General features: G+C 46.3%; 2 protein-coding genes across 2 annotated transcripts in view; both read right to left on the bottom strand.

Moving 5' to 3' along the window:
• LOC135974464 (maestro heat-like repeat-containing protein family member 1) overlaps positions 1-14,309 on the bottom strand; it is a 936,803-nt gene that overhangs the window by 183,839 nt on the left and 738,655 nt on the right. The window lies entirely within an intron of this gene.
• Positions 2,504-13,496, bottom strand: LOC101948033 (olfactory receptor 11L1-like). The gene is made up of 2 exons (XM_065562614.1): positions 13,300-13,496; positions 2,504-5,595 (listed from the first exon to the last, which is right to left on the bottom strand). Exon 2 carries the CDS (start codon positions 5,593-5,595, stop codon positions 4,657-4,659), a length of 939 nt encoding a protein of 312 aa, XP_065418686.1. The 5' UTR covers positions 13,300-13,496; the 3' UTR covers positions 2,504-4,656.

The following is a 14,309-nucleotide window of genomic DNA, read 5'->3' as shown; positions in this document are numbered from 1 at the left end:
AGAACAAGGGGACTGTGACCCAGGAAGCCCCTTGGTGCCAAGTGGCAGAGAAAAAATGGGTGGGGGATCCATTGGGTTGGATATCTGCATAATACCAAAGGGTGACATGTGAGATTACCAAGAGCCAGCTGCCCACTGGTCATCATAATCACTGCAAAATGTATGAACGGATAATATTTAAGGAGTTATGTATCTATACTGGGCATAGAAAAACACTAAATCCTTCATTTGGGAGGCAACTGACAGAGTATTTGCTTCAGGAAAGGAGGGTCACAGCCAAGTCTAGTTGTAGTGCTCTGCAAGCATTTTGGGGTGAGCAATATTCTGCTAGATGTGAGAGTCTCCTGTTAATCAAGTCTGGGCTCTAGAACACAGGGTATGATTTTGTTTTATATGTAACCATTTGTTCCCGATACTTCTACTTGCTGCTACTTGACTCTCTGTGGTTCGGTAAATAAACTTACACTTGTTTGACTGTCAGGGCCAGCTATAACTTTTTTGCTGCCCCAAGCAGCAAAAAAAAGCGCCGCCCCCGAGCCCCCCCCCCCCGCCGAGCGCCGCGTCGCCAGAACCCACCCCGAGCGCCGCACCGCCGGAGCCCCCCCCGCCGAGCACCGAGCCGTGCTGCCGGAACCCCCCCACGAGCGCCGTGCCCCGTGCTGCCCCCCTGCCGAGCGCCGCGCCGCCGGAGCCTCCCCCCCCGCCGAGCGCCACGCCGCCGGAGCGCCCCCCCCCACGGAATGCCGCGCCGCGCTGCCCCCCGCCACCCCAAGATTGGCCGCCCCTTACCAGGTGCTGCCCAAGCATGTGCTTGGTTGCCTGGTGCCTGGGGCTGGCCCTGTTGACTGTAAACATATCTTAGTGCTGTGTGTCAAGCAGAGCCGTGATCTGAGGTGGAACTGGCTCGGGTGTTGGAATGAGCCTGTCGCTAACCTGTACAGTAACAGTGGGGCCTCTGTAGGCCTAGAAGGGCGTGCTTGTCTCGCCCATGGCCAGTGGATTTGGGGAGCTGACCCCCAGCAAGCACAGACTTGGCTTCCCCACGCTAAGGGAAGGTGGCAGTAGGCGTTGCACAATCCTGGGCACCATGAGAAACATCACAGGGACATACAATAAAATTAAAAGATGGCAAATTCTGAACCAATAAATACCTTTTTCCACGATGTGTAATTAGACTGTAGTCATCAAAGCGGGACTGGACATTTGTATGGCTAACAAGAATAACCAGAGTTATCATAGGTAATTATGATAATCCCTATTACTCTAAGCAGCAGGTTGTTTTTTCTCTAGGGACCAGACAGAGACACAAACACTCAGACACTCTCAGCTATTTTGCTGCAAAAACAAGACAACCCTGAGTAGATACTGAGGGCATTAGGGTTCAAACCTCCCCAAAGAAAATGTGTATCCCCATGCCGGGTGGAGAGTGTCTATTGTTACCCCTTTTTGACCCAAGTGGTTAGGCCAAGTTTGGAGCCGTGGGGATGTCCCAGTTGGAAGTAGAAATTGATGGAGTCTGATATTTTCTTTGATCCAATCTCGTTAATTGACAAGGAATGTACAAAGTCCGACTTCTCTGAATGCATGAGGAACCAAGAACTTAAGGAGCACCTTCTTTGCTTACTGCCCCAAGTCTCGTTAGCCACCTCATTTGACCCAAATGCTCACTTTTTCCATGTTTGCACTGGGCTACTGCTTGGCTTCCTTGCTTTTTCCCCTCAGGCTCTCTCTCTCTGTTCTGTGTGTTCTCTCTTCTCTCTCTTCTAACACACACACACCCATGCTCAGCAAAACCCTTCTGCCCACTCAGTCAAATTACTGAGCAGGTTCACACACCTCTTTGTCTTAGGCGGGGGAGGGGGCTTCTGATTAATTCATCCTGACAGTTATGTGAATAGAAGGGGTGTTCATATATCAGTTAGAATGAGTATTTTAACTCAACCATAACAAGTTTTCATCCAGCTCATAACGACATGCCTCACCTCAGTGGAGGCTCAGTCTAGTCACCAAGGCTTGGCCCCACCCTATAATGTCCACACAGCTATTTTTATCCCGCTAGCACAAGCCCTGCTAGCACGAGTCTGCCTACCCAGGCTGGGAGGCTCACCTTCAGTTGCCGTGTAGACGTACCCTCAGTGGCTCAACTACTGTCATGCCTTCAATTACTTCCTGTGTATTAATTTGTATCAGAGGCGTAAGGATTAAAGTACTATTCAATGGGTAGAATTTTCATAAGTGCCAAAGTGACTTCAGAGCCTGCGTTCCCCTTTCAGAAGGACCTAAGGACAGGGGTATCTGTGTCTCACTGAAAGTCCATGAGATTTATGCTTTTAAGTCAGCTAGACACTTTTGGAAACTTTACCAATGTGCTTCAGGATGAAAGATGCTGACACTTTTCATATATGTCATGAGTAGCATTTCCTCCATGCCTACCAGCTGTTTTTTTACTTGACATTGATTTGTTGTTGTTATTGCTGCAGCAAAGAGGTTGCATCAACAGAAATCATTCACATTGTTTATTTTATTTTGATAGCCATTAATCTGTTTTGGGTCTGACACACTGGGTCTTAGGGAATGTGTACACTGCAATGTAAGCCTAAACTCAGACTCAGGCTTGAGGATTTCAATCTGACAAACGCACATTCAACCACCATTCTATACCTGCTGGGGAATATAATTAAACCTTCTTTTGCCATGGCCTCATGTGATCAGGATACTGTTTTATAAGCCCAGGCAAAAGGGGTACATTGGATCCCCTAGAATAACCATGGGAACAGTAATTCCATTTATGACATTGTCATTTGGAATAGTGTTCCGGCCTGTCCATGAAAGTAGATGCCTGACTGACGGAAAACCCTAGCATCATGAACTTTTCCAGTGCAGCCCACGCTGGCGTCCATAAATTGGCCTCTGAGGTCCCCAAGGGCCTGCATACCCATGGAGTAGTACATTTTGCAGCGTATGTACTCCGGCTCTTTGAGTACATACAATAATGGCCCCAGTGCAGTGGGGAAACCCCATTCTCTCCAAGCCAGCAGTTACTTTAGTGATATTGTTTATGCCCCCACCTTTGGATAAACCACACACCTGACTGCCGCAGAAACCTCGGCCACCACTTTATTTTCCAGTCGAATTTCCAAACCCAAACTGGTTAGTAATCTACTTTTGAACAGGAATGGCTTCCCTCACTTATGTGTCGTGGTGCTGAAGGGTCCGGGCAAGCTGCTAACAAGGATCCAGAAATGTAGCTTTCTTCATGAGGAAGTTCTGGTCATCCCAGGTCTGCATAATGATAGGGTCCCACCAGTCCGTGCTTGTGGCCCTGCTCCAGAAGTGCCATTATACACAGGGGGCATCAGTGGCTCTCCTGAGAGCCGTGAGGAGCATCAGCCAGTTTGAGTCTGTCAGGTCTGTATCACTCTCATCCCCCTCCAACAGGTGCCTTCTTCTGGAGGTCAGAAAATGCCCCCGAAACATCCACCAGCACCTCATGCAAGCTCTGCCCATTGCCTGAAACAGGAGGGAAAGCACAAGCAAGACAAGTGATTCAAATGCTGACTCCTCCCTGTTGCTGGTTCCGGCTGCTGGGCGTGTGTAGACTCAAAAGACAACTTGGCCCGATGCCTTGGCAGGCTGCGATAGCTTCTGGTAAAGTGCCGCAGGATGGACAGTCACGTTTTCCTACAGGGCACCATAAACAAAGAGCTAGAACAGCTACCTGCTGGGGAGGGTGCTAGGAAACCTGGCACAGGCTGGTTTGGCTTAGGTCTGCATAGTGCAGCGTAGATGCCCGAGCACTGGTGTGAAGCCCGGGGGACGCTTGAGCCTAGGTTTACACTCACTGAGCCTACGGGTTCAAGTCCCACAGACCCTAGGCTTACATTGCAGTATAGGTACACCCTTCTACCCATTGCAAGATGACAGGTAGTACAACAAATGGGAAGACCAGTACAATCTTCCCAGATATAAAGTTATGGAGCTTTTGGGAATCCAGGATGTCAAGGAGAGAGAAAATATTTGAATCAGCTAATTCCACCCACAGGGATCTGAGGCCAGTGCCAAGTAAAATGTGGTATTTTCCCAGCTCAGAGAGAGCAGAAAAATAGATGAAACATGTATCCGAAATCTCAAATGTCACTATGTGGAGTGTAGAGCGCAAGACAGTCAGGTTTACAATTAAGGCAGTAGCAAGTATCAGCTTTAGCCATGAATGGGAATGTCATCATCCCAAAACGTAGTATGTCCTCACATTCCCCGAAGCAGTTCCCGCTGGCATGAGCAAGGGCCCTACTAGATAGAAACTTTCTTGCTCATTAAACCAGATGGATTCCTTTACAGATCAGTGACTCCATCTGAATTCATTTGAGCAACATATATTAACTGCAAAAAGAACAGGAGTACATTCCCAGTCTCTATTTTTATTTCTCTTACTTTATTGACCTATCAGAGTTGGTAAGACAACTCCCACCTATTCATACTCTCTGTATGTGTATATATATCTCATCAATATATATTCCATTCTATGCATCTGAAGAAGTGGGCTGTAGCCCACGAAAGCTTATGCTCAAATAAATTTGTTAGCCTCTAAGGTGCCACAGGTACTCCTATTCTTTTTGCGGATACAGACTAACACGGCTGCTACTCTGAAACCATATATTAACTGATGATTTTTCTCAGGGCCTCCTTCACCTCTTTATTTCGCAGGCTGTAGATGAGGGGGTTGAGCATGGGCGTCAGGACTGTGTAGAAGACAGAGAACACTTTGTTCAGGGCTTTCAGTGTATTGGTATTTGGTAGCAGATACACAGTCATTATGGTCCCATAGAAGACTGTAACCACAATGAGGTGAGAGGAGCAGGTGGAAAAGGCCTTTTGCCTCCCGGTGGTGGAAGGGATTCTCAGGATAGTAGCAATGATACAAACATAGGATGTCACAGTTAATAGAAATGGGCAAGGCGAATCTAGGGAGACGAGTATGAAACTAACCAGTGTGATCATGCTGCTGTCACTGCAGGAGAGTTTTAGCATTGGAGAAAAATCACAAAAGAAATGGTCAATTTCATTGGGGCCACAGAATGTTAATTGTGACATAAAACACATCAATATTACACAACTTAGAAATCCGCTCATCCAAGACCCCACTGTTAGCTGGAGGCACAACCTGCCGTTCATCAGGGCTGCATAACGCAGGGGTCTGCATATCGCTAAATACCGATCATAAGACATTGCTGCTAGGAGATAGCATTCTGTAGTTGCCAAATAACCAAAGAAAGAAAACTGTATCATGCAGCCCCCCACAGAAATGGTTCTGTCCCCAGTCAAGAGACTGGCCAGCATCCTAGGCAGGATGGTGGAGGTGTAGCAGGTCTCCAAGCAGGACAAGTTCCCCAGGAAGAAGTACATGGGGGTGTGAAGGTGCTGATCAGTCACAACTAGCACAATGATGAGGATGTTCCCAGACATGGTCACAATGTAAATCACTAGGAAAACCAGGAAGAGAAGGATCTGCAGTTCAGGGAGATTCCCGAATCCCAGGAGGATAAATTCTGTGATGACCGTTCGATTGTCCTCTTCTGCTTTCTCTATGAGGTGCATCTAGGTACAAATAAAAATACTAAAACTCAGAGGCGGGACTTTCAAAAGGACAAACATCCCATCAACTTAAGCAAATGCAGAAGAACAGATATCCAGAGGCATTTAGGCACCCAAAGTTGCAGATAGGCGCCGAGTGGGATTTTCAAAAGTACTTAGGCAACCTAGGTGGCTTAAGGTCAGATTTTTAAAGCTATTTAGGTTATGCAGCACACAGCATCACAATGCCCAAGCCTAAATCGCATTTTCCCAGATTTAGGCACTGAGGAGTCTACATTCTATTGACAGCCAATGGGATTTAGACTCCTCCATGCCTAAATCTCTTTTGAAAATGGAATTTAGGCTCCTCAATCAGTTAGTCATTGTTGCGACACTGAGCTCAGCAACCCCTAAATAGCTTTAAACATCTGGGCCTCAGAGCTTTGCTGAATCAGGAGCCTAATTCAAGCTATGCAGAGCCACAAAGGGTCTGCTGTTCCTCAAAGGATGCTAGCCACTGGGAAGTTTTATCCCACACTAAAAATGGTTAGCCGAGCTAAGAGAGAGTAAAGGAATGGCTTTAAAAATAATGATCTCACAGCCTTTCCTCACATGAATACATCCACAAGGTCTAATTCTGATCTCACAAACTGTTTTTTGCAATATTAACTTCTGCCGGAGATCAGAACCAGGAGCTGTAAATTCTTAGTACATGTATATCCTATATGCTATATATTTTATTTTTAAATAACTGACTTGCTGCACTGAATATATATATTATTTTATTTTATTTTAATGGGAATTGGGGGTCTACATTCATAAGTGGGATAGATAGAGGAGTAGGTGTGGTTGATCTACCCTGTAATCTCAAAAGAGATTGCAAAGAGATCACGCAGTCCTCAATAACTCCTGACAGATGCTGAGAGCTCTCAGATAGGGTGACCAGACAGCAAATGTGAAAAATCGGGACAGGGGGTGGGGGGTAATAGGAGCCTATATAAGAAAAAGACCCAAAAATCAGGGCTGTCCCTATAAAATCGGGACATCTGGTCACCCTACTCTCAGATGACACTCTGGTCAGTGGAAGAAAGGCTCTGCTGGAGACAACCAGCAGCTACAGGGTCAGGAACATGCACAGAACTTCCACTTTAGGGGAAAATCAATAAGGACATTTTAGAAACAACTGAGGAAAGGAGTGAGAATCCATGTGAAAGAGGTGAGTTGTCAGGGAGATAGAAAGGCATGCAAGCCCTGTCTAAAGGGCTCCGGGATGGGAGATAAAGGCTATGGGAATCACTCTGGGTACTGTTATGCTCACAGGATACAAACAGGGAAGTTAGATTAAAATATCAAATACTCTCTCTGGAAGGTTTCAATGTAACATGACTTTATTGCATAAAATCCAAAACCCTAATGCACATAACCCAAAACCAGAGAGAGAAAAGCAGGCTGCTCCCTAAGGAAGAGACACCAATCTCACCCCACATTGCTGAAAGACACTGATCTCAAGCTTCCCAACAGAGCCCCCTGGTCTGCAAGCAGGATCAGGAGAACCCTTAAGAATTTAAAGTGATAGCGTATATTTTTAATAGTTTTCAATATACCACAGATGCCTTAGAAAGAGAGGGAATGATACAGGCAAACAGAGAAACAGACAGACAGGCACAGAGAGACATATGCAGACAGACAGAGAGACATCAGACAGATAGAGGGAGATGTGTGGAACAGCTCTATTTAATATTAGAGCTGACTGGAATTTTTTTTCTTCACAGAAATTTTTGACTTTTTGTGAAAAAAATTGACAATCAAAATTTTGTGGCTGAAAACTGAATGTTTTCTACCAGAAGCTGAAAGGTTTTGATTTTTAACCCAATATTTTTCAGTTTTTGGCTGAAAAGTTTTTGGGTTTTGTCCAAAAAGTGTTTTTTTAATGAAAACATGCCATTTTCCAGGGAAAGCAGACACTTTTCATGAAAAATTTTCAGTTAATTTGAAAACCCAATTTTCCATACAAAACAAAACAAAAAAACGGTTTTGACAAGAAAATTTCCCACAAGCTCTATTTATCAAAAGAAATGTAACACATCCAAAAAGGCAATATAAAAAACCCTCTGAATTCCAGTGTTAGAGAAATAAAGAGACAAATTAGCAATACACTAGATCAGTAATGCATCACTGTGACCAATTTCACTCAGACGATCACTGAAACACCAAGTCAGCTGAAATGTGTCCGAGTGATCAGTTAACGTAGAGAAGGTGCATCAAGCCACAGCCTGGCCATGAGCCACCTGAGCACAAGGATTTGTTTTCCTTATGGAAGCACAGAGCAGCTGATTTTGCTTGTTACACGGGAAACAATTCTCACCCAGTCACTATATCTCATCCACAGCATAAAAAGGAGCTTGAAGAACAACAGTGGGCTGAAAAGCAAGGGCAAAAATTCATAGAGAGGAATCAAATGCAGGCAATCAAAGAAACACTGAAACACCCTGTCTGGGACAGGATAGAATGGGAAATGCTCAGAAACCAAGAGAGAGAGACAGACAGAACAACTGATAGAGCCTTTGTATTTCAATTGTTTTCCTAGTAGTACTCTGCATGGTCTACAGTCCTTAACCAGCCTTCACTCAGTGAAAATTCCCATATACCAAGAACAATGGAAGTGTGTTGGTTAATGACTGAGCAAAAGGTGAATAAAGACCCCCCAGGATTTTCCCCAATAATGATTACATTTACTAAGTCTGGCTGAAAGTCCCCCTTCCCCTTCATGCGAATTGTCAGCTTTTCATCAGAAACCTGAAAACTGAAAAAATTGTGCTGAAAGTTGCTGAAAACCAGAAGAATTCCATCAGAAAACAAAATATATTAGGGTTTTCTGAAGAACACTTTTTTTAAAAATGGAGGAAAACAGACACTTTCCATGAAGAACTAAATTAAAAAAAAAAAAAGTTCTGGTGGAAAATTTCCACCCAGCCCTAACATTTACCTTTAGTTGTGAGTATGAAGGAGTGATCAATGTAGTGGTGTGCGAGGAGTGACCAGTGTACCAATGGGGGCTGGTTTGGGGAATCATGATGCAGTTTCCACCCTCAATCACTCTCCTGTCTTCATTTTCTTTAGGCATTTTCACTCTCTCTGTAAAGACCTGTCCATTTTCTTGATTGGTCTTGTGACCCTGCTTATGCAAAACCTTCCTTACCCTTTCTCTGGTTATTGTGGGCTTTATAGAAGAAAGCAGCCTCTCCTGGGTGTTGCTGACAGACGAATGACCCTGGAGACTGCTTGTGATGAAAGTAATGTGATGGAGGAATTGTTTATATTTTGCATTTCCAAACAGAGCACTTAACAAGACTAAAGAAAACAACATTCTAACACTACTGAGAATTGCATGCAGTGATTATTGCACCAAGACCACATCTTCAGGCTGAACTAGCTTAGTGGACTCACTCAACAATTTGAGATCTAGGCTGGGATTTTCAGTTCAGCCTAAGAGTATTAGGCACCCAAGTCCTACTGCATTTTAGTGACAGTCAGGTCTTGTCTACACTACAGACCTATAACTACATCGCTCCGGGGTGTGAAAAATCCACACGCCTGAGGGACGTAGTTGTACCAACCTAACCCCCCATGTAGGCAGCGCTAGGTTGGCAGGAGAGCTTCTCCCGTCGATATAGCTATGGCCTCTTGGGGAGGTTGATTAACTACGCTGACAGGAGAGTTCTCTCCCGTCAACGTAGGAGCATCTTCACTTAAGCTCTACAGTGGCACAGCTGAATCGGTGCAGCATTTTATGTGTAGACCTCTCCTCAAAAAGCTAATGCCCACAGGCCTCTCTGAAAATCCCAGCCTGTGTTGATAGGAGCACAGGCTGTTTCAAGAAAAAGACAAAACTTAAACATTTTCTAGACTGTCAAGGCTCTTATGTTTTCAGGATTTTTGGTGAAAGGACTCTGAGAATGCTCCATAGTTGCCTTGATAGTCAATGGCAGACAAATATAATCACCAAAGTACTTTAAGGAAGATAGCCAGCTTTTTGTTGACTTCCTCATTTTTGTCCATCCCTTTTCATTTATTTTTCTTATTTAGTCCTCCTTTAGGCCCCTTTTAAAGTCCCAGTTTACAAACCTATTTAGACTCCCATAATTGAAAGTCTTGGCCACAGAATTACTTCCCTTAAAGAAATGTCTGTCTAACAATCCCTGTTTGTTTTAATCCATCTCCGAATCTCTCTCTCTTTCCACACCAGTATTCTCTCTTTCTTTCCCTAAAGGCAAGAGCATCAGAAAGAAAAAGAACAAAAATGCTCAGTGAGGGAGAATCCACCACAAACTTTGTGAAAGTGTTTCAATGGTTAGTTGCCCTCACTATTAAATATTTATGACTTATTTCTAATTTTATTTTCAAAATGAAGGCTCAAAAACTAAAAGGAAAATAAGAAAAAAACCTTTTTTATTTAATGATTTTTAATAGCTTCAGAGATTTTAGGGCCAGAAGGAACCATTATGCTAGAAAATTGGAGGGGGTTCAGAGAAGTGCCACGAGAATGATTGAAGGTTTGGAAAACATGTCTGATAATGATACATTGATCTGTATGAGTCTATTTAGCTTAACAGAGAGAAGGTTAAGCATTGACTGGACCACAGTCTAGAAGTACATACATGGGGAACAGAAATTGAATAGTAAAAGACTCTTCAATCTAGCAGACAAAGGTGTAACAATAGCCAATGACTGGAAGTTGAAGCTAGACAAATTCAGACTAGAAATAAGGTAGAAATTTTTGACAGGGAGGGTAATAAACCAGACGCGATAACTCGATCCCAGAACATCGATTGCCTGCCGCCGGACCCTCTGGTAAGTGTAGACGTACCCCAAGTCTCTGGCCAGAGCCTGGCCAAACGGAATAGGGGAATTTTTAAATCTTTGAGCCAATACTGTCCAGCAAAGCTGCTTTTTAATCCTTCGTTTTTCTTCCCACTCGAAGGAGAATATCTCCTGAGACTGGGTATCAACTGGAATCATGAAGAAAGCATCTTTTAAATCTAGGACTGAGAAATGGGTATATTGCCCCCCTATAAAGGCCAACAGTGTATACGGATTTGGAACCAGGGGGTGCAGAGTCTTAACCCGCTCATTAACTGCGCTGAGGTCCTGTACCAGCCGATACGTGCCATTGGGCTTTTGTATGGGCAGAATGGGGGTGTTCCAAGCTGACTGGCATTCTCGTAGTACACCGCACTCTAGGAACCGATCTATAATCTCTTGTAGTCCCTCTCTGGCTTCCCTTTTAATCAGATACTGTTTGATCCGCACTGGGCTTTTTCCTGGGAGGAGCTGAATATGCACAGGGGTTTGACGGTTTGCTTTCCCTGGGACCCCTGATGCCCAAACTAGAGGAAAAACCTGCTTTTCCCACTCACTCCACTCTGGGGCTTGCATAGCTGAGGGTTTGACTGCAAGGGTCATTATCCAGGCATTCTCGGGGGTAAGGTGAGGGTTATATCATCTTGAGTGAAATGCAGGGTGGCACCTAAGCGACAAAGCAGGTCCCGTCCTAGTAGTGTTGTTGGACAATCAGGGAGGTAAACCAGCTTGTGTGATACAGTTCTGTTTCCCAAGACACATTCCGCTGGGGTATATACTGGGCACTTGGTTCCTTTCCCTGTGGCACCCTCCACAGTGAGGGAGCCTGCCACAGGGAGCTGCAGGGGTTTGTTTACAGCGGTCTGTGCAGCTCCAGAGTCTATTAAAAAGTCTATATCTGCATCTTCCACCCGCACATTTACTCGGGATTCCAGGGGTAGGATGGTCCGTCTCCCCTGACACCCCTAATCTCGATCCTCCGCTGCCATCATAGGGATACCTTCCCTTTCAGGGCATTCATTTTTCCAGTGTCCCTCCTTTCGGCATATGGCACACTGGTTGCGACCCAGGCGCCTTTCCTGGGGACCAGGGCACCCACATCCACGGCCTCTCATTCCCCGGCCCCTTCCACCTTTCTGTGGCCTTTCTTTGCCACCGGCTTGCACTGCTGCTACCATTATTTTCACTTGCCTTTTTTCCTTCTCTCCCTCTCTAAGGCTATAAGCCCTGTTTGCAATCTCCAAAATCTGAGCCATAGACATTCCCATTAAATCCTCCTTTTTCTGCAATTTCCTTTTAACATCAGGGGCCGCACGGCTGGTGAAGACACCCTTTATAATTGCCTCAGTTGCCTGATCATCTGGGTTTGCACTAGTAGTTTGCCTGATGGTATCCTGAATACGCTGTAGGAAAGCCCCTGGACTTTCTTTCGAGTCCTGGATTAGTTCATAAGGCTTAGCCCAATTGTTATGCCTGACAGCTGAGTGTCTGAGACCATGCATAAGCAGTTCCTTATAGGAGTTAAGCAGCCTCAAATCCCCGTCCTCATTCGGATTCCACCGGGGGTCCACTAGGGGGACAGCGACGTCCGGCAAGGGCTTGCCTTCTCTATCCTCATCATGCCTTTTCCGTGCCTCCTCCCTGGCTTTGGCTATAACCTGGATCCGCTCCATTTCAGACAACAAGGTTCTCATAAGTATATTACAGTCATCCCAGTCAGGCTTATGGCTAGCTAGACACCCTTCAAAGATAGAAATGAACTTGCTTGGATTCGTTGAGAATTCTCCTGCCTCTGCCTTAAAAGCAGCTAGATGGACTGGATTAAAAGCAGGGCCGGCTCCAGGCACCAGCCCATCAAGCTTGTGCTTGGGGCAGCACCTGGAGGGGGCGGCGCGGCGGGGCGCTCTGGCTCCAGCCCCTGGGGAGAGCGGAGCCACAGTAGGCTCGCCGCCCTCCCCGCGATGCTCTGGCCGCCGAGGAGAGCGGAGCCCCGGCCGGGCTCACTGCCCTCCCCACGGCGCTCTGGCCACCGGGGAAAGCGGAGCCCCGGCCGGGCTCTCCGCCCTCCTCCTGGGGCTCCGGCCGCCAGCGGAGCCGCAGCGGGCTCACCGCCCTCCCCCCCCCGGTGCTCCGGCCGGTCGGGGAGAGCAGCCCGCGGCCGGGCTCGGCGCCTTCCCCTGCCACACTGGGAGGGGGCGGGGGAGGCTTTTTTGCCTGGGGCGGCAAAAAAGCCAGAGCCGGCCCTGATTAAAAGGTACATGCGAATATACAGACACTATCTGGGCTGCACGATCCTGTGTTCCTGGAAGGGCTACCACACTCTCAGTAATCAACGGATACAATCCCACCGTGGGGTTACTCTCTGAAGCCTGTGGGGGTGAAGGAGCCGAATGGGACACCGATTCTGGCATTACAACAGTGGGAGGGCTCTGGGGTTTAGCAGCAAATACTACCGAGTCTGTCGGAGTCAAATGGCACTTGAGCAAAATATCAGTCCTATTTCTTAACACCATAAACGTATACGCATAGAGATGTTCATTCCATTTACCTATTCTCTGACAAAACAAAAGCAACTGAAGGATCATGTTGTAGTTAAGTGATCCTTCCGGTGGCCACCTTTCTTGGCACTCCAGCAGATACTGAGGCCAATCAACTGTACAGAACCTTTTCAATTTACTTTTAATCAACTGGTCAGATCCAAACACTTTCCAGTTCCCCAGAATGCATTCTAAGGGTGTACACTGTACCCTGCCGGCTGTACTCTGTTCCTGCCCCATAGGGAGACGCTAGGCGTCCCCAGGTCAAAACAGGCAGACACTGGGCATCCCCAGGTCACAACAGATAAAGTCCCCACTGGACTGTTCCTACCTTATCCAAGGGTCCGGTTCTGCACCGTCGCCCTATCCACGGGACCGGTTCCCCACCGTCGCCCGCAGCTGCTTCTCCACTGTCTATGTGCGTTGCACCGTTGTGCCCTCAAATCAAATGCAACAAATACAAACAAATTTTCCCTTTTTATAATCCAAGCCGTTTCTGTGCAAGCCTTTGTCTATTTCACCCTTACCCCTCCCTTCCAGACAACAGTTACAGCAGGTACACAGTGTGCATGTTAGAAACTTTCCCTTCGCCTGCTTATCTCTTGACCTTGCAAGGCCTGTGCAGCAGTCTTCCCTCGTCTTATCTCTACTGTGTTTGTGAGTGAGCAAAACAGCAGCCATCTGCTAGAAAAGCTGACCATTACATATTCTGCTTCAGCATCAAGGCAATTAGCACAGAAGTAGGTGAAAGTTCTCAAGATGGAGTCACTGTGGTTCACTTAGACCCAGAGCAGAGGAGCTTCATCGGCACTTCTGGCCTTCCACTCTCCCGAGTTACCTGGTAGCTATGCCTAGTGACACCAACACAAGTATCAAGTGGGAACTCCTCAAGCACGACAACCACCTTAATATGGAGTCACAGATGGTCCCCTTGGGCACTCCAGTCTGTCTTGCCACCCAGGTAAGCCTGCCTTTGCGATAGATGGTCCCTTACACCAAAAATCACAATAATATTCAGGGAGCTGACCCCTGGCAGGCACATGCTACGGGCAGGTGGCAGTGGGTGCCACACAATCCCGGGCACCACAAGAAATGTCACACAGACATACAATAAAATTAAAAGATGGCAAATTCTGAACCAATAAATATCTTTTTCCACGATGTGTGATTAGACTGGTCATTTGTAGTCATCAAAGCGGGACTGGACATTTGTATGACTAACAAGAATAACGAGAGTTATCATAGGCAATGATGATAATCCCTATTAATCTAATCAGCAGGTTGTTTTTCTCTAGGGACCAGACAGAGACACAAACACTCAGACACTCTCAGCTATTCTGC

The sequence above is a fragment of the Chrysemys picta genome, chromosome 12, assembly GCF_011386835.1.
Source record: "Chrysemys picta bellii isolate R12L10 chromosome 12, ASM1138683v2, whole genome shotgun sequence".
Lineage (NCBI taxonomy): Eukaryota > Metazoa > Chordata > Testudines > Emydidae > Chrysemys > Chrysemys picta.
Note: the sequence above shows the minus strand (reverse complement) of the source record. Positions and strands in the feature narration are given on the sequence as shown.